A 21,274-nucleotide genomic window follows, 5' to 3' on the forward strand; every position below is an offset into this window, starting at 1 on the left:
AGAGATTTAACTGTGTCCAAACACTTAATCACGTGACAGTTACTCAATAAGGATGAGCACACAGCATAAGAGATGGATGTGAAAGGCTTGATCTCTGACCTTTGCTTTCTCGAGTGTGGCGAGAGCCTGCCTGTCGGCCTCCTTCCTCAGAGCCTCAGGGTCCTCCTCCAGGGACACGTCCGAGTCCGACGGTCGGCTGGTGTAGGAGTCTGCAGAGCCCTGAAATGCACAAAGAATTCATATAACGAAAGCAGAGTTAGACCAAATAAGCATGAGGTTTGCAGTCTAACTGATGAATTGCATGCCCATCAGTCCACTCGTGTTGCACCTTAAATCCAGGTATGTGTCTTTCAGCTGCTCCTCAATATGAGGAGTAAAGGTTGCAGCCTGTTTTTTTAATATCCTGAGATTATAATATCAAGACCACCTTGTGAAGTGCAACCTAAATAAACACAAAGAGAACCCCGCCCATCACACTGCATGAAGCTGACTCTGTGTTATTCGAGGTTGGAAGGATGCATAACATTTTCATTTGCCGACACTTCCACCGCAGCATCGAGAGCGGCTGGGGTGTTAAATCGTATTTTTTGCACAGGCACAATAGATTCAGCATGTGTGGGTGTGTCAAGTACAGACAGAAAGATGTGGAGAGGGGAAAAAAATGGCTCGAGGACTGTTTATAATATCAGCGAGGATATAAATTTCTCATGAAGTGGCTACAGTTTCTAACACATCCACCACTCATGCACTGTAACTCGACCCTGATGACCCTCTTTCAGACACCCATGCCACAATCAAAAACCCGAGCCTCCTCCGAGCCTGCAGAGTCGACCCGCTGTACTGCTCAGCATGTCCAGCGCAGGGAGGGAGGCAGCCTGAACTTCTGAAGTGTTCGAGTGTTCAATTTATATAACAATCCCACTTGTTCTCTTGTTGCTGTTTTCGTTTTTGAGCTGACAGGCTGCCTGATGCTTTGTGGGAGGTACTGACAAAAATGTGGACAAATGAATGTTCCAGGCAGAAAAAATGAGTCACTAGGTGTGGGTTTTTAAAATAGAGGTGAGAATGAACAAAGATGACATACAGCATATGCAATGATGATGAAAAATTCCCTGCACATGTGTACTCAGACAAACAGTGAGTATAACAGATATCTTTGGACTGTGGCCGGCTATTGTTAGGAATTTCTTTCGGTATTGATGCCAATATTAGAGTTAAAGTATGTCAACAAATTTTTTTTTTTTATAAATCCACAGATTGGAGAACGTGAGTATACTAGCAGTGCTTTTCACTGTGTAACTACACTCAGTGCATTACTGGTCAAATCTTACTGTTGGCGCTGCTGTTGCTTTCTGTTTTCCTTAAAGCTTAGCAACCAACAACAACACAGGACATGTGATTTATCCTACTTTTGCAAAGTTAATGGTAAGAAAACATTAGAAGTAACTGTGTGATTTTATTCAACTATCTAGTTTAATCCAACCATCACATAGGCCTAAGTTTGTATTCTCCGTGATTATGAAAAACTGTTAATGGAAATAGACCCATTAACAGCTTTACTTCAGGCTCCTGATAGCTACTGTTACATCTGTTCCATCCTGTTACTTCTTTTCCAAAACTGACACAAGATGAATCAGGACTATATATTGTCTAAATAAGAAAGAATGATTTTCATGTAATCAATCACTTCTGTTTCTTTTAAAATATAACTATAGATATATAAATATATATCCTAATAATAAATATCGATTTTTCCTTTCCTATACTGCAGGAGTTCACCTGCAGGCTTTTCCCACACTTTTATAATAACTGTTCCAGTGTTTCTCCAGTGGGTCTAATAGATGCAGCACACCTAGTAGTTCTTTGGAGTACAGCAGGTGGGACGTTACATTATTTTTTAATTTTTAATATCTAGTAAAAAACAACAACATTTCCCTAAAATAATTAAGCTGTAATTAGTTCAATTAAAGTAAACCTTTATTTCAAAGGCTCATACGATTTCTGATGCCAATCAGTGAATTGTCAGTATGTAAGTTTTATGATCATAATAATAATACAATTTATTTATAGGTGCCTTTAAAAACACCCAAGGACACTCTAATATAAATGAACATAAAACAAGTTAAAATTAGACAGCGCAAATGATCTGATTCCTCTTATTAACTACAGAACATTAATGAATGAGTCTAAAACTCACATATTTGCTTGGGGCCTCTTATTTTGCAATGACTGTAGAAAGTGTGATGACTTCGCCCGCCTCTGCAACTGAGACTCACCAATTACAGACTCACCAATGCTAATATTAATACAGTTACACTGCCATCTTAGCAGCACTGCACAATGAGAAATCACAATTATTTTGCTGTTGTCACTAGGCACATACACACATTTGTTAGGTACAATTGGTAATTACCAGATTGGACTCCCTTTAGCCTTCACAACTGCCTTATTCTTTATGGCATAGATTCAACAAGGTGCCAGAAACATTCCATAAGATTTTAGATTATATGATGCTCAGTTGGTCATAAGGGTTGGCCCCTTTTTGTGCAAAGAAAATTACATTACACATTAAAAAAACAGCCTGTTCAACTGACACAAGGCAGGATGGATCCAAACGCTCATTGGGTTTACATCAAATTCTTACCCTACAATCCAAACGCAATAACAGAATTCAGCACTCATCAGACCAGACAATGCTTCTCCAATCTTCTGTTGTCCAATTTTGTTCTTAGCTGACAGGAGTGGCTTGCAGCGCAGTCCTCTGCTAAGGTTGCCCATCTACTTCAAGTTTTGATATGTTGTGCATTCAGATACGGTGTTCTGTGTAACTTTGTTGTATAGAGAGGTTACAGTGAAGTTCTGCAGGTAACAAGGCAGATATCAAAGATAGTTTCTCTTTTTTGAACCATCCTTTGTAAACTCCAGAGATCCAATTCCAATCCAATCCAATTTTATTTATAAAGCACTTTAAAATATCCAGCACAGGACCAAAGTGACCAAAGAGATGGTTTATGGGAAAATCCCAGTGGATGAGCAGTTTCTGAATTACCCAGGCACCAACAACACCAACAACCACACCACATTTAAAGTCACTTAAATCACCTTTCTTCCCTACTCTGATGCTCAGTTTGAACTACTTGATAAGTAGTTGAACACATGCACCCAATAAAGGGGCCAGTGAGGGATTACATTAAAGATTGAATGAGGAAAATATCAAAGCAGATTATCTTATCACAAGAAAGCAGGCAGGTTTGGTTTCGTGTTATGTTTTTTAGAAAATGGAAAGAAGACGAAGGTAGATGTTTGATTTCATATTAGAAATGAGCAGAGAAACATGACATAACCACCTCTGGTACAAAATGCAAACACTTTCTTTGTGCAGTAAATTTAGACTACATTTTCCTGGAAAATATCATCCCTGGTGGTTTACTGAATTTGCATGGTAAAAGCGAGAGTTACGGGAACCAATCAAAATGCAGGCGGGGTTATTGTTGTACAGTTCTGCAGTCACTGCAATGTGCAATCAACATTTACTTTATAATGACAAGTTAGAGCAAAAAAACCTTCGATTACAGGTTAAAAAGAAAAGTTAACATAGCAGCACCAGTGGAGCCAAGACTACTGCTCTCAGAAACACAAACTGTATGCTCCTAAACCTTTAATTTGTCTGTTCAACAGGAATAAACAACTCATATAAATTGTAACATATCTACTCAGAGAAAGAAGCTGCTCATATGTGAAGCATCATGTGGTGGTTGAATGTTTGCACGTCCATTTACGCATAGTTAATGCTCCTCTATGCCTTTGATTAGCATTCACGTGTCTCTGTATGATCTGAAATGAAACTACACATACTAATGTTGATTCTAGCTCTGCCACCTGTCATACCGAGGCCCTCTGTGACTTGGCAACAGCACACTAAATGTAGTTCCTCCCTGTTTCCAAGGCAATGGCCAGTGACTCCTTGTGTCCTCGGGCATTTACAAGCCATCCACACTTCCTGTTTCATTTACTCGAACACTCAAAGCGGTGCGCCCACATCCCACTCAAGTAGGAAGAATGATCCTGTGAGTGGTACGCCGCATCTAATGAGGATAGCCGCCTGTACTTAGTGACTCTGAGTCATTTTCTACACCATAGAAGTGCATCCCAATGTGAAGCCCTGCCTAAGAGAAGGTTAACAGACACTGGAAGGGAACCCAGGGGGATGTTTTTAGAGAATAAGAGCCGAAATGACGTTGGAAACTACCTGTGAATAACACGCTCAGTACAACAGGTCGGTGATGCAGCAAAATATAGAGGGAGTGGGAGGGACAAGAGATCACTATGAAGTTGTGCTTGAATAACTTGATTCATGTCACACACAGCCAGGAATAAATGTGAAGGACACAAAAGTCAATATTTTATCCCAAAAAAAGTGGAAACGAGGAAAAGAAAAAATAGAAACCACTTGATAACCTTTCTACACCTTTCTCCCATCAATTCCATCAAAATGTGTGGACAGACTGAGCAAACAAATGAACTAATTTCCTCCACAGTCCCCTCCCTCCCTCCCCTCCTCCTCCTTGTCTCCCTCTCTGAAGTCAATGAGTTGTGTCTCTAATTTAGCTGCTTGCTTCACTTCACATACAGCTCCTGTTCAAAATAGCTACAGGCCACCTGATGGCAGAGCTGCTTTCCTATTGGCCGGGCACTAGTAGAGACCCCAGCAGTGTCATAGTAACCATGGCTGCAGCTTATTACTGGCAGCCACAAAGCGCTGTATTGCAAAGGAGATACAGAAAGAAGATATGGGAATCAATAGTAAATGAAATGCCCTGATGTGAAATAAGAGGCAGGGAAATTGTATAAAAGCATTTCAACAGGTGATCAATGTGGTATTTTCTCACACTGGGAGACCGCAGTCTAGTCAATAGGCCTTAGTATAACATGTCAATAACAATAACAAAACATTATGGGCTTTGGGTAAGCTTTTTAAGGGATGTAGCAGATATAATATCAATGTTTTTAAATGCTACAGTTTCCCACATCTAATGGATGAAATTCCAAAAACCTTTGTTCACAGAAGGAGCAGATAGTGGGGAAAAAAGAAAAGAAAGGGAGGTAAAGTTCAGTAATGGTCCCGAACATGAACTGTTTTCCTTCCATTTTCTGCACAGTGGCTGCCATCGTGATGACTTTACACCTCCTTAGCATCGATGTTGAATAAATGGAGGGGGGGAGGTAAAGAGGGAGTGCAACAGAACGTAGGGGGGTAATAGAATAAGGAGCGACGGCGGGATGGTAAAAGCAAGTGCTTTGAATAATGAGGGTTGAAAAGAGTCACCCTGCAGTAAGGAAATCAGTTAATACTACGGTAAAAAAAAAGGAAAAAAAATAGCTGTTCTTTCCATCTGAAGTAATTTATATTTGTTGGTGTCGGCTCTGTTCAGAAATCTCCTCGCCCTTTCACAGGCAAGCACTGACGGAGAGACCAGCAGCGACAAACCTGAAGTTCCTGATTGAGTTTGGCCCAGCATCAAAAGGAGGAGTTGGGTTACAAAGTGGCATGCAGCTAATCCAGACTAAATCACATTAAAGGAGACCTCTTGTGCTCATTTCCAACTTCATGTTTATTTAATAGACACTATTAAAGCAGCTTAAAGATAACCTTTTTAGCTCCCACCCTTCAAAATGTTCGAACAGCAGGTGGGTGGGGCTTCTGTGCTTACAGCCAGAGCTGTGTGTCGGAGATGACATCATAGAGAACTACAAATGTAGTTCCATATGTTGCTTTTGAATCATTTCCCTCATGGGAACAGTTTAGTACACATCAATCTATTATGGGGTTTTTATAAATTGTACGCAGGGACATTAAAGGAAAAAAAGAGAGGTCCCCTTTAACTAGCATACCGTATGTGATGTTTGCTAACTGGATGCATAGATGGGTATTACCTGACTAATCATCTGATGTGGTTTTGCACTGAGATCAGTTGATTGGCTGAGTTTTGCAGTTACTTATAATTGGGAAATAAAGTAGTAGTAGTAGTAGCAAATATATTTTAGTAGCATGCATTAAGCCTCAGCTTACAAAATGAAATTCTTCGTTTGGCATTGATGTTGTATTTGTCCCCATGTTTGTTCCTAACATCTTTAGAAAAACACAGCAGATCATCAGCAGTGTTTTTCTGTTATGCAAGGCAACAGTGCAGAGGTCAAACATGTTAATTTGTGAGTATCACAAACAACAGGAACACCACAGGTGTTGTCAGACTTCACAATGGGTTAGAAAGAAATAATTACCCTCAGAAAGCTCACACATACTGTGATCCTCTGCCCTGGTAATTATTCAGATAAAAATGCATTCACAATTGTCACATCAGAAGATGTGTAAATTAAAAAAAAAGCATGGAAAAACCACAAGATTTAATATTCTTTTCCTATCCGCTTTATCTCAGTGTCTCCTCGGGGCCACAGTCATCAAAGAGTTAAGAGAAGAAGAACACAACGATACAAGTAAGAAGTCTGAGAGCCAACTGTGTATTCATACCACATCCAGGGCGAGGTTAACTCAGTAAGAGAGGTAGGAGGGAAGAAATGGTGAAGTAGCAAAATATATGTCTCACAAACCTACTATTCACAGACCAAAGATTTCCTGGCTGAAGCTAATGGCCAGTGGCTGTAAATGGCCATGGCCCCTTCTCTGTCACAGCAGTGTCATGGCAACCAGATGGACGGAGAATGGAGATTACCAGAAAGATGAGTCATGGAGTGAACTCATCAGAAATCCCCAAAAACAAGCAAACGTTGGAGTGTAAAAGCAAGTGTTCTAATACTGAACTGTTTGATGGACAAAACCCATTGGAGTTTGGAGTTTATCATTATTGAAAATCTTTCTTCATTGCTTTTGAGACGTATAAATCAAGAAAGCACAGGCTGCCAAATTCTGACACCAGTAGAGAAAAGGTTTACAACACAAGCGACACAAGCAAAAGATCAATCTCAGGACATCTGCTGTGATGATCCTCGAGAATAAGGGAGAAGACAAAAATTAGATTTTCTGTTATACTTTCACTTATTTTACCATAGAAACAAAACTGTGATCATTATTAACGGCATTTAAACTCCCTAGAAATCTAAAAATCAAATTATTTTAAAGTATAAAGATTATTATATTTGCCTGTATACATTAGACTGGGACCAAATGTATATAGTGTACATAATGAACCAACTGTGTAAATGTAAGTAAGATGGAAAAACAAAATAATTCTAAAGACATTACTGTGCAGTGCAAAAATTCACTTGTAAAGAAATTTGTTGGTAATATGTTTACATATCACTTATTAAAGCCGGCTTTTTTCAATTAGGACCTTAAACTAAAGCTATAAAAATTCTTTCTATCAGTGACCTAGAGAAAGTTATTCATGCTTTAATTATATCTGGACTGGATTATTGCAACAAATTATACGGACGGACGGAGCAAAAACAGCTGGTTCCAAATGTTGCTGCTAGCCTCCTGATAAGGACACAGAAGCGTGATCACAGTTAATTCTTAAATCGTTTCCCTGGCTTCCTGTGAAGTACAGGATTAATTAATTAAATACTGTTGCTCACATATAAGTGCTTGGCTTGCATGAGCTTGCTCCTGGTTATTTATGAGATCTTTTACAATGTCTGTGTCTCATGTTGCTCACTTAGGTCTTCTTGATCAGTAGCTTCTAATAGTTTTTAATTTCTGAAGCTTGTACAGCTGAATACATGAATTACCATCATTATGACTCTTTTCATTGTTCTTAAAAGATTTGTATTGTTTTGATAATTTTACTTGCTGTGCAGCGCTTTGGACAATGTCTGTTGTGTTTAAATGTGCTACATACAAATGTGCTACAATTTAAAGCTAATTCTTATGCAAAAGATCATAGTTTCATTAGCAGATTTTAATGAGACATATACATGCTATAATACACACAAAATACAAACATTGTGTAAGTTAATTAAATATGTTAGCAATGCAACATAAACAGCCTAAATCAAGATCAAATTTGGAAACTCCTGAGCCTCAGTCCTTAGTGCTCACTTGCACATAAATGAATCAAAGTGATGACTTGTGTCATGTGGGCGCATGTGCGTCCCTATGTACAAAACTGCTCATTTAAATTAGACAAAATAATTTTGCAAAACAACAACACAATATATAAGTTTCATTTGTCCATCTGTCAATACTCAATTTACAGAAACGTCACAGTGGTGCCATTTATTCTTTCTACTTTCTAATAAAAAAAGGGTTAATGCAATCACACCTGAGATCAGATAAAATGACAAATCTCAGGATTTCTTTCTAGAAAACTGAAACATTTCAACATGTATTTTCATTCCCATATTGTTATTTACTGACAGTAGATGATCAAATGTTTGATATAAATTGATTAATAAAAAGAGGAAACATTTTTTAGCTGCAAATCATTACAAAAATATTCAACTGAAGTTTAACTCAATTATTGCCCCAAACCAACTACAAACATAATGGAAACCCGCGCAACAAGGACGATATCAAGTCGTAGTTCTCTTAAAATATTCTGCAGTTCCAACACCAGTGATCAACAATTCAACCGAGGCCAGAGATTGAGGGACAGCAGTAAAAGAAACCCCCCTGAAATGGCCACAGTCCTGGTCTGAGAGGCAGTCCACATAGCTACAAACGCAACGGTGAGGACTGGAAGTCTAATTAAAAACACAGCGCCTTTCCAGCAGCTGTGGCCCGGCCCAAAATGGAATCGCACAGTCGTATAGTCAAGGGGGAGCAAAGAAAGCCGCAGAGCAGGGGGTATAACGCTATCAGGACGGTACACAAAGTTATATTCTCCAGTCATATCTCAAAGCCTCTGCTGAATTTTCAAAAAGTTAGTCCATTCAGAAAGGAAACTGATACACACTTGCATTACATACTTTGAGTCAGGCACAGCAGAAAGTGCACAGCTTGTAGATTAATCCAGATCCTTCTTACCAACACAGGCCTTTGAATCCTCTCAGTCCTCTCCATACCTCGTTTGCCACACTCGCCACACCACGGCAAACCAAGGGGGCAACGCCAGAGTCCGCCGACAGAGTAACGTGTATATCGTGGGACCTAGTGTGAGTGTCTAGCTTAACAAGTGCATGAGTGTATGTGTGTATTTGTGAGTGTATGTGTGTGTGTGACAGGAGAGAAAGCCAGAAAAGAGTGTCGTGCGCCCGAAACTAAGTGAGCGCTCTCTTAACCTCCAACCCTTTCGCACACACACACCCTCACACACACATATCCACCCCCCACCTCCACAACCCAGAGGAACGTGAACCTTGTGTAGAGGAAGGGAGCTGGAACTGGCTGGGGGTCAGGTTGCAGGACTTGTGCTACATTTGCAAACTGGGGAAATATATTTAGCCCTGGCTGGGCAGAAACAGGGACGTGAACACACTGAGACCCAGAAGGAGGCTTGGTATGCAGTCGTCAGCCATTCAGTGCCCCAGCTGACGTGGGAGAAGACTGGGGCAGTGCCCAGGGAAACCCCCTCCCCTCTCTCTTTTTTGCTTCAGTCCCCCTTGCCTCTGTCCAGATCTCATTCTTCCCAATCTCTCTCTAGCTCTCTCTGTTTCTTTGTCTATCTCTTGGAAACAGGGGTATCAGATGAGGAATAATATGGATATGAGCAGAGGTAAAACAGACAAGAGAGGTAGTCAGTGCAGCATTAGGGAATGGAGGACATGAAGAGCAGCGATCTGGGCTGTGACACTTTGAAGCAACTGGCGCTTGATGACTCGAGCCTTTGAAGTATCTGTTGAATAGTTACCGCTCATACCCCATGACCTTCTACATTTTAAACATTATCCAAAATAGGACACTATTAAAAGGCTAAAAGGAGGCAGTTGGAGAGCAGATACTTGTAGGTGGAGGTGTTGTGGAGGCAGCAGGTAGAAAAGTCTACTGTGTCCACCAGAGGGCAACCTTTGACACAATGACAGGGGCTTCTTCATGGCTATAGGCCCCACCACCCCTTCCTGACTTGTGTTTGTAACCGGTGACAACAGAGTCAGCTGAGGGACGGTGAAAAAACAGAGAGCTGCTAACACATATACCAGCTGGCTCCTCGAGCAGCCAAACACAGCAGCAACTGGGGCTCTCTGCTGGGATTCATATGTCAGATCTGACAGGAGGACGGCTTGCATCTCTCCGGGATCTAAACACTCAAAGTCTTCATATATGGCAACCAAGCCAGGATTTGTCTATGGGAAGATTAATGGGTCTTGGTATTCTGATGTCAGAAATGAATCTGTGTTTAAAGCAAAACCACATGCAAGTTTGACTTATTCTACTTTTTAAATGATTCAAATAGTTTTTAAGACATTCAAATTGTGGATAAATTTTCCTATATGGCTTTTTTTGATGAGTGAAACATATTTCAAATATTGCAAAACTCTAACTAACTAACTGAAAAAATATTGCAGGTCTTGTAATGCAAATTTAGCACTCAACCTACTAAAATATGTCATATCTTTGCTGTAATGCAATGAACTTTGCACTGAGGTGAGTCTTATTCAGGTGGAAGTTCTCATATCACAATGTTAATTTATTCAACAGCAGTTATCAGTTAGTTATCTATCACATTAATCACACAGAGCATGTTAAAAAGAAAAATTTGATTCGACTGCAGGGACTACTGTGAAAACGGGGGAATTCTGGCCCACTCTCCTTTACAACGTTGCTTGAGGTTAGCAGGGATTCGTGTATGCACAGCTCTCCACATCATTTCAATCAGGTGGAGGTCCAGACTTTGACTGGGTCATTGCAACAGCTTGATTCTGTTTTTTCATAGCTATTCTGATAAAGATTTGCTGTCTTGCATCTGCAACCTACCTCCACCTCAACTCCAACTTTCATGCTATGTCTGGTATAACAAAAGGACCTTTTGTGTTTTATCCCCACTCTGTTCTGTGCATCGGTTTGCTGCTGCTCTCTACTGTGATTTGTATGCAGACAAGCTCAAGGATAATATTTCAGTAAAAGCACTAATCGCATGCTCACTACAGTAATGCAATAGTTAGTATTCTGACAGTGTACAAAAGATATGTTGTTTTATTAATTTTTCTAGCTCCGACAGCTCAGAATGGTTTCTGGCATTTTCTGTCCTGTAGTAATTGTTGTTCAAGATTATTGGATTTCAAGTCCACTATGAACACCTGTGTTTTACTTGTGGGCAGACAATGTAGACATACCAGCACACAAGTATAAATACAAACAACAACATTGTCCAATACTGTAGGGATTGAACCCTGTACTGTAAATTACACTTTATGGTTTACACTTAAGCATGTGGAGAGGTGGGGAGGCCCCCCCCCAACAGGGCCAGACTGCCAAATATTACCTCCTGCAGAGGGAAATAGCAGTCTTCTTTTGAATATAGTCATCCTCATTTAGCAGATTGTTTGTCTTTCAGTTTGTTTTCTTTTTAAACGTGAAGTCGTATCAGCATCGGCTTAAAAACTAAACTACTGGACATCACTGGTGATTAAATCCGGAAAATACAATTGGGTTCATTCTCTGTAAGAGATGCTTCATGTAGACGTTTAGGGTTAGAGAGGAATAGGAAGTTCAGGCTGGATTTCACATTGTCCGAAGGATCTTGTTGTGTCCTTATTAGAAGTCATGTTTTTATTATAACAGCCTTTCTAAACTGATGTTGCATCACGAAGCAGTGATGGCTGTGTCTGTTTTTTGGGTTGTTAATTTGACAGACAGACTCGTTGTCATTCAGTGTACAGCAAGCGTACAAGGAACAAAATTTCACTGCAGTTGGTTCAGCACAGGGTGAAAGTATAAACACCTATGCTAAATATATAAAAATATATAGAATCCAAAATTACCATATAAAATGCAATGCTTAAAGCAACCGGTGAAATTAACATATAGAAACATGGTATCAAATTAGATTTCAGCACTTCCGATGACCTCGGGAAAAACGCAAGTGCATAACCTGGTGGTCCTGCACCGAGTGCTGCAGAGCCTCTTTCCAGCAGGGAGAGCAGTCCATGGTGGGGGTGTTAGAGGTCCCTGATGAGGGTGTTTTGGCTTGAGATCATGGCATGATTGATCCAAAAAAGGTGAACATAAATATGCAAGTAAAAAGTATTTTGTTTACTGACATCATCACCAAATACTACTGGAGCAAATACAATAATCCCAACTTCACACAACAGCAGCAGCAGACAGTCCCTGCCTGTATTCACACACCTGAAGGCAGAGTGTGTTTTTGTTGAACTTGACACTGCACAAACACGTAGGCTGCACCCACACACACACACACACGCACAAACACACACACACGAGCAAACACAACCCCATCTAAACATGCTCTCCTTCGTCTCTCCATCCCACTGTGCCTGCACACAAGGAGAGATTCAGTAGCCCGGTTGCCGTGGAAACCAGGCCGAGTGTACCAGCCGCTCCACTGTTGGTTGATTGTGGCTCTCGTCTACTCGTGTGTGTGTGTGTGTGTGTGTGTGTGTGTGTGTGTGTGTGTGTGTGTGTGTGAAAGAACGAGTGTGCACTTGCGTAGGTGTGTGTGAGAATGTAAAGCCTATACAGGGCTCTGCTTTCAGTTGTTCGGCTAATAAGGGCTATATGTATGAAAAACCTATATAACGCATCTTTATGCTTCTTTTTCTGGAATAAACACCTTAAAAAAATATCTTAACATAGTTTAAAAAATTGTGTGCATGTGTGGAAACACTCCATACACTTAACAGTTGAGTTGCTAAATCACTTTTTACATTATGTGCAACATTTTGGCAGCTCAACATCAACCCTGACAACTCTGATGAGTGGATCTGATGTGCAGTAGTGTAAGGCATGGGAGCATATTTATATCATGAAGCATGAAATCATCCTTACTATATAGGTAATGCGCTCGTTATACAGCGTGGGTGATATGAGCCCTGTCTACCTGTAGTCCACCGTCACAAATTTAATGAAGAACAAGGCAGTGGGAAGGGGGGTATGTGCAGGCAAGGGATGTGGCTAACCTTTAGAAACCACAGGGGAGTTGAGCTCCCTGTGTTCACCACACGGCAGTGAGATTTTTTTTTTTCTGAAGAAACACCAGTACTGAACAGGTAAATGTCATTCAGCTCGCGGCGCATCATTCCCTCTCTCAAATGAAGAGGTCAGGTGGAAAAGGGGGGCTCATTTAGCTGCGGCGCAGCATGTCTTTGAGAAATGTCACAGCCAGACAAGGACTGCTGCGTGGGTCATGAGCGTGTGATACCCAAACCAACTCCTTCAACCCCCCGAGGAGAAGAAATGTTCACAGCTCAAGAAGAAAGGCTTCTTCAGTCATTCCGAGCAGGAACATTAACATCTGCAGCTGGACAAGTTTAAAGCTATAACTTGTTCACTACATGCATTGATTGACAGAGAAATCTATGTATACACACATCAACAGGCCGGGAGGGGTCAGATCAGAGGGCATTGGTGTGGCATGAGTAAGACTTGGGGATTGGGATTCACAGTCGGACCTGGAGGAATCTGTGCAGATGTTGCTCAGCTCAAACTAGTTGAGAATAATGCTGTGATGCACAGCTCCATCCACAGGGGTTTTAGTAAGATATTATCATATCATGAATGTTTATTTATATAGTGTGTGTGCTGCCTGTGACATGCACAGGTAAAGAGAGAAAGAACTGCAAACATAAAAATGTAACCTGATCTTAACTCTGCAATAAAACACTTATTGGTTCCACACTTATTCTAGCTGCCATAACAATTTTTTTATATTAAATATTATGTTTGTTTATTAGACCTGTCTACAACCATTACACTTAAATTCATATGTATGGGATAAAAACTATATTTTTTTTACTTTGAAGAGAATGAAATATAAGTAATACAGAGAAAAATATACAGTGAGAATGTTTAGAATCCAAAACTGTTTCTTGTTTCTGATTTTCAGAAACAAACAGATTATGATGCAGTAATCCTGAATACTTCTGATAATTGGGCAATTTATGTTTCAGAAAAACATGTTTTCAGTGCTCACCTTTCAAATTCAAATTCAAATTTTATTTGTCACACACACAACCATACGCAGTATGACATGAGGTGAAATGCTAATAGCTGTGCAATGCCCGACCATTAAATGACAGTAGGTTTACAGTAAAATATACAAATTTACAGGTTACTACAAAATTTACAGATTTTAACTTAGAAATTTACAGTAAATTTCGTTAAATGCATCAATGATGTATTCAATATAAATATATCAATCAATCTGTATCAATATAAATATGTTGTAAGTGATGATGATTTTCCAGATAAATGTTACTTATCTGGAAAATTCACATATTCAAATAGTTTGTTTTATGTGACTAAAACAAAATGTGACCAAAAATGTGGTTTTGGTTGTTTGTTTGTTTTTTTTAATAAAAATGACATTGTATGGTAGTTGTGAAAAACTATAATACTAAATGAATGAGAGGTTAAATAGAATATCTAACTACATGAGGATCATGTTGTTGATGTTTTCAGTTACTTGTGAATGCGGTGGATAAATTTATGTGCAATAAAGTCACCCATAGATATTGTTATTATACACATGTTAAAGTGGATGAGGATTACTGTTGCCAATGTAAATGTATCTAAACAACATTTTTTTGCAGGCTTTAACACAGCTTTGCAGTCATTCTCTGGCACTGGAAGAGTCAGATTAGGATTAATTACAAGGGCTAACAATTTCCATGGAAATTCTTATGAGCTTTGGACAGACTTAATACAAAGTATTTTTTCTTTTTTTAGTATATGTGATAAACTAACAGTACCACTAACTCATTTTATCTTCTTATTTTTCATTCTTTGCCCTGTTGTGTTTTACACTTTTATTTCATATTGTACTACAGATATATGTTAGCTATTTTTTTGTTACAATGTGTTCACTGTGTTGTGTTTTGTATTGATTTACACATTTAAATAATCTCTTGTAACATTTCAATTTGCATATGTTAAAAAAAGGGAATAAAAACTTTAATAAATTCAATAAACCACGAGTTTTCATTAGCAACTCTTGAAATGCAAAGGCACTAAAAGTTCTCACTTGATTCCATTAAACTTGTAATTCTTCATTAAACAAGATGAGGCCAAGTCTGGCGCCCTCATTAAATCTGAGGGAAGGATTAGGTGTGAAATGTTACCTGTCGGACAAAGCTGTTTGAGGTGGTGTCAGATGAGGTGCTTCCATCTGAGCGCTTAAATCGGCTCTTCCTCTTGGCGTACTTTCCCTGAAGGTTTTGAGAAAAGAGAAAAAAAAACAGAAAAGGTTTAATTATGTTCGTTTACGATAATTATCTCGACATATTTCTCGAAAAACCTTGTTTCCGAGGAGCATGGCAGCCATTAACATTTGGTGCAGCGTTTGTAAAAGCTTCTGAATATGATCAGGTGGTTAGATGGAGCCAGAGATAAAGCAGCCCAAGTCCCAGACCGTAGAGGAAGTCGAGCAGAGAAAATGTGTCCAGCGTGTTCGTGAACTGCCTTCATTACATGTCATTTTTCATGTTGTGATGCAAACTGGGACCTTGTAATCTGATTGGTAGACCCCTGGCAAACGGCCTGTCCGGGTTGTGCAGAGGCCACACATTGCATTATGAGCCCACCCTGCCCACATTGTCATGGGAACGCAATGCCGACTAATCGCATTTGTCTGCAATCAGAAGGATGGCGTTGTTGTTCTTTCAGCATGAAAAGCGAACTGCTGATAAGGAAATAAACATAGTCGATTAATATACAGAAAAGACATGCTACCACATAGAGAGCACATTAATACACACCTCAGGTAATCATCCTCCTGTTGCTGCATGCTCACAGGGGGTATAGCTCAGTGGTAGAGCATTTGACTGCAGATCAAGAGGTCTCTGGTTCAAATCCGGATGCCCCCTAGTTTTCAGCATGTTTAAGCAGGAACAGCTGTGGCATTTCCCATTAAAGGACTGCACGGGTGTGTATTTTATTTTGTTTACACAGATCATCTGCAGCTGATGTGATTCCTGAGAAAAACACACTAAATGTCTATTTGATTCTTTTTCTCTTTTTTTCACATTAGTTTACAAAACAAACCCAACAGGAAACTAGCTCGAGACAGCCACTCCAAAACACTCACTCTAGTTTCTAGTGAAAACTATCCTCTGTTAATGTTAACTATCACACAGCAGAATAAACTATCTCTCTCAGGATTGCTTTCCCCATAATGCCCATAATCCCGAGTGTATGAACACACTGTACAATACAATAAAAGCATAAAAGAGGTATTGGTTGTCTCAAACAGCCTGAGGGAACTGGCATGGAGTTTCTATGAAATGAGTAACATGGGCTAATTTTAGCTTAAAACTTATCAGTAAAATTAAAAAAGGATGAAAAAAAATTTGAGTTTTCCTTTTTTGCCCTTTATTTGGATCCACAAAAGTATAAAGCAATAAAAGCTGATATGGATTCCAATCGTATTTTGCTAGTGACTAAGATACAATTGGCTAATCTGTCCATGTTAGCAGGTAGCTGATTTGGACCAATACAAAGCCAGTTTCACCAGTGAAGATGTTTGTTTATTTTTATACACATATTTGACCAATTAAAATGAAAGAATTTTGTAAATAAAAACTAAAATGTGATCATCATAAATATTTCCAGTGTTGCTCATGACATGAAAAGATATGACTTATGATTAAAAAAGACATAAAAATTCAAAAGAGGTGTGAGTTTTCTTAAAAGGATACACAAAAGGTCAGTAATCAGCATGAAACCCTAACATATTCTCTTCAGTGACACTCTAATAAACCATCTGTTTGCTTTATGGTTCCCATGAGAAACAACTGCATTTACCTGCTACTGTTTCCAATCAGCCCCCCAGATCTTGTACACAAACATGCTCACCATTGTAAACACTGAACAACTACCTCAAAACTTCCCAAATGTCAGTATATATTGGCTAATCTTGAATTGGCAGGTGGGATCCAGAGACAGATTAACTACAAGCCAACAGTGAGTGTCCTCGACTCAGTATTTTGCTATCACTGTCACATTATGTTCAACGGGGCAAACCGAGGCCCTTGGATGAATGATGCTGTCACGCCTGCTTTTAAACAAACATGACCTGTTACACCAGCGCCAACTGGTGCGAACATAAAAGCACGCTGCGGCCGAGAGGTTTCCAGTGTTAACAAATAAAAGGGAACACATCTGTTACATGTTCTTCTCCAAAAAATCCAGCTCAGGAATCCATTTCAATCAATCTTAAGCCTCCAGCAGCGCAAAAAATTATCTACAGAGCTTTCTGTTGTATGCTTGATTTAGTATTTTTGATGGGATAGGATGAATACACCACAGGATGTTCCACAGAAAAAAAGACAACCTCTGATGAACCCACAACAATTACTGTGATTGATTGATTGATTGATTGGTAATTTATTTCAACATGTGAACAATATACAAGTACATTTAGAAAAGAAATGAGAGAAAAAAAAATATACTATACAAATTACATACAAAAAAACATTCTGATTAATTTACATGTTGAAAGGGAGTGGGAAGAAGTATACACTTATTTAATCCCACCCCTGTCCCATAAATTATCAGTGAATATTTAGTCAGCTTCCTTACTGATATAATTTGTAATAAAAATAGTGAACAGATTTCTGATATACTATATACTATAATATCACATCATGAATTTTTTGTTTTTGTTTTGTTTTTAAATAGAGACATTCACTTAATTTAAATATTTTCCTTTTCTTTATAGATCGAGAAGATCATATTTTTATAACTCTTTTTGAACAGTTTTATGTTTGGACATTGCTTTAATTCCATATTCAGTTTGTTCCATAGTTTCACTCCTTGAACAGAAACACAAAAGCCTTTTCTTGTAGTACGTACCTTCATTGTTTTGAAGTTACAAAAACCCCTTAAATTATAACTTCCTTCTTTCAAAAAAAACATACTCTGAATATTACCTGGCAGTTCTTTATTTTTTGCTTTGAATAGAATTTGTGCTGTTTGGAATTTCACTATATCGTCAATTTTCAATATTTCAGACTGCAAAAATAGTGAGTTTGTATGTTCCCTATAACCTGCATTGTGGATGATTCGAATTGCTTTCTTTTGAAGAGTAAAAAGTGAATGTAATGTGGTTTTATAGTTATTGCCCCAGACCTCTGCACAATAGCTTAAGTATGGTGTTTCAATGTTCGGCTAACATGGGTAGTGGGTTTTTAATATTGAAATGAAATATGAAGTGTTGATACAAGATATTGTCAATGATGTGGATGGGCAGCTGTACTTTGTGCTGCTCAGATTTAAAAATAGAGGATGACATCACTGCTGGCAAATCTGTCCACCTACACTGACTGAAAGAATCCAAGAATCATGACTTCTCTGAAGATGTGCTGTGTGCGTTCATGAAAATATTTTGTCACGCAAAAATATCAAACAGATGTTGGTTTGTATTCGGATATTTAACTTAGAAGAATATTCACAATCACAATGTCAGTCCACATCAGTAAAAGGCATACAGGATGTGCTATTCGGGGTGCTTCACTCTGCCTACAGTTGCTGTTTTCTGTAAGCCGCTTTGCAACCCACGTTCACATCAGCTCATCCTTTTCACGGTTTATCTGACTTTGTCGGTATTTTCATTAATGCCCCCTCTGTTCCATGCATGGGTCTTGCTCCTGCTCTGTTACATCTCTGCAGCCTACAGTTTCTGTGCATCAGCTGATAACATTTAATCTTGGTGCTGCTCACATCCCCCTTTTGCTTGGATGTTAGTCTTAGAGCGTCCAACTGGCAAATCCCACATAGTGAAAACACAAAGTTAATTTCTGGCACAACACACCTACTTCCAAGGTGCATGGAGAAGGCTCATCGCCTAAAGACGCTGAAGCGCCAGCAATAATTGTATGATGAGGAACAACTTTAATACCTTACCATGTCAGGTTGCGGCCCTCATCAGGGTCATGAAGAACTATATTGCAGACAGCATTTCAAACATATGGATCCAGTATAAATAACCGCCAATCCACTCAAATGTATAATGTGTAATTTAATTAATCCTATTGATTTTGTGTGAGTTATCATCTAACATTGAGAGGTGATTGTGTTTTGATATCCAGGCAGTAGTAAGATAATTTGGTTGGATAGTCTCAGTTTCACATCTTTCTTATAACAGCAGCCGCGTACTCACTGAAACAAGCTAAACACTCTTCGTTTTCCTAGCGATACAAGACAAAATCCATGGTTCTTGACCTGTGTGCAAATATACTGTCATGTTTACCTGTTTTTCTTGGTAATGTTCTGTCCTTTGAGTCACATTTTGCTGCTACAACACACACAAAAAAAAGTCCAACAATGGCTGAACTTTTTTTAATGTTTCACCTGAAGTGTTGACCCTTTTTTAAAATAAAGGTTTTATAGAATCTGTTCTAATGTTTTGTATCATTGGGGTGATCGTGGCTCAAGAGTGGGGAGTTTGCCTTGTAATCGGAAGGTTGCCAGTTCAAGCCCCGGCTTGGACAGTCTCTGTGGTTGTGTCCTTGGGCAAGACACTTCACCCGTTGCCTACTGGTGGTGGTCAGAGGGCACGGTGGCGCCAGTGTCTGGCAGCCTCGCCTCTGTCAGTGCGCCCCAGGGCGGCTGTGGCTACAATGTAGCTGCCATCACCAGTGTGTGAATGGGTGGATGACTGGATATGTAAAGCACTATATAAATACAGGCCATTTACCATTGGTTGTATGGTAATCTGCCTTTCAATAGGACCAGACTGGTAAGATTTTAGGGAGGACTCAGGTCCAGCTTCTTTTTTTTAAATAATAAAATATCTGTGTTGTTTGATGAGTGGACATGCCACAAATCAATTTCTCATTGGGGACAATAAAGTTGAAATTGAACCCAAAAGTAGCCTCACAGCCCGATCCCACTGTTTGCTATGCTGGAGAAGCTCCTGTGCCACTAAATTTGTCAGCAATTAAGCTGGTAAATTTTATCACATCTCACAGCGTGTGTGATATCAGGTGCATACATGCATTAGCATGCATGTTTGCATGATTGGAGCCATGATGGAGCTGATTTCTGTCACCAAAGAGCAGAGAAATGCCAAAGGAAGTGGGATGGGAAGCTTCCTGCTGGTAAACATCCTCCCAGATTAAGTGTATAATTAAGGAGGGTGCTGTTTATGAAAGCAGGAAGGCAGGGAGTATAAGGGGTGGAGGGTGGCACACTGAAAGGTATCACAAACATATTTCATTCTTTTAACCAGAACCTTCTATACAATATTGTGCTCAGAGAGCCCAACTGATCTGCAATGTGACAGCGGTCAGCAGACACAATCTTTAATCTAAGCTGCCCTCAGGCTCCGAAACTGGATAATTTCTCGGCACACAGTTCATTTCTTCTTCCGTGTTAAAGAACTGGCTGGTGAGAGAACTCTGGCCATTTCCTGCAGGATATTAGAAATGTGTCTTTTTTTCTTCTTCTTCTCTCTCTACAGCAGAAACACAAGTGCATATAACAGCGTAGCCCACTGCAGGTCAACATGAACTTTACATCTAATCTGCCTGGCACAAGGGCCGTGCCCATCTGCTTCTCACCACAGCCTCTCAGCAGATAAAGATCTGATTTCTAAAAACAGACATCTCACATGAGGTGAGAAGGCGAGAGCAGGATGGGCATAGTGGCACATTCAAAGTGGATGGAGAGCTGAGGGGGAGAAGTGGGAGTAAAGAGGAGAGAGCGGGACTTGGCAGGGTTTGAAGCGCTGGTTGTCTGTGATGGTGAGGTGTTCTGTTTTTTTCCCCTTCTCCAGAGAGATAATGACTGAGCCCAGCGTGGGTGTGTTTGTTCTAGATATTCTCATCTTTTTTTTTTCTTTTTTTTGTCATCCATTTATGTCTAAACATGCCCACAACGTCATGTCACTTCCTAAGCCACTCTGTATTTGTGGCTGTAAAACAGGTGACATCATGGGGAGATAAAAGCTATCAATGAGTTATTATTATTTTATTTTATGTTTGTTTGTTTATTTGTTGGTATTTTGGGAGGAGGGGTTACAAAATGGGAAAAATGTCAACAACATAAACCAACTCCACCTATGAAAAACTCAAGTCGCTCTTTCATTTATGGAAATTATTAAATCCCCCCCGCAAAAAAGAAGAAGCTGGTCAATTCAACATGTTACTCGATAATTAGACATCAATTAAACAAAGGCGTGGTTTTCCTGGGAACCCTCTG

At 39.5% G+C, this 21,274-nt stretch overlaps 1 protein-coding gene across 3 annotated transcripts in view; it reads right to left on the reverse strand.

The window, feature by feature from the left end:
- cacnb1 (calcium channel, voltage-dependent, beta 1 subunit) overlaps positions 1 to 21,274 on the reverse strand; it is a 39,857-nt gene that overhangs the window by 17,959 nt on the left and 624 nt on the right. For all 3 annotated transcript variants that reach the window (XM_082530825.1, XM_082530824.1, XM_082530826.1), the window contains exons 2-3: positions 15,196 to 15,282; positions 100 to 219 (exon numbers count right to left, since the gene is read on the reverse strand). In XM_082530825.1, the coding sequence (XP_082386951.1) occupies positions 100 to 219; positions 15,196 to 15,282 (207 nt within the window). The remainder of the gene's footprint in view (positions 1 to 99; positions 220 to 15,195; positions 15,283 to 21,274) is intronic.

Source organism: Aulonocara stuartgranti (assembly GCF_965226115.1).
Source record: "Aulonocara stuartgranti genome assembly, chromosome: 4".
Taxonomy (NCBI): Eukaryota; Metazoa; Chordata; class Actinopteri; order Cichliformes; family Cichlidae; genus Aulonocara; species Aulonocara stuartgranti.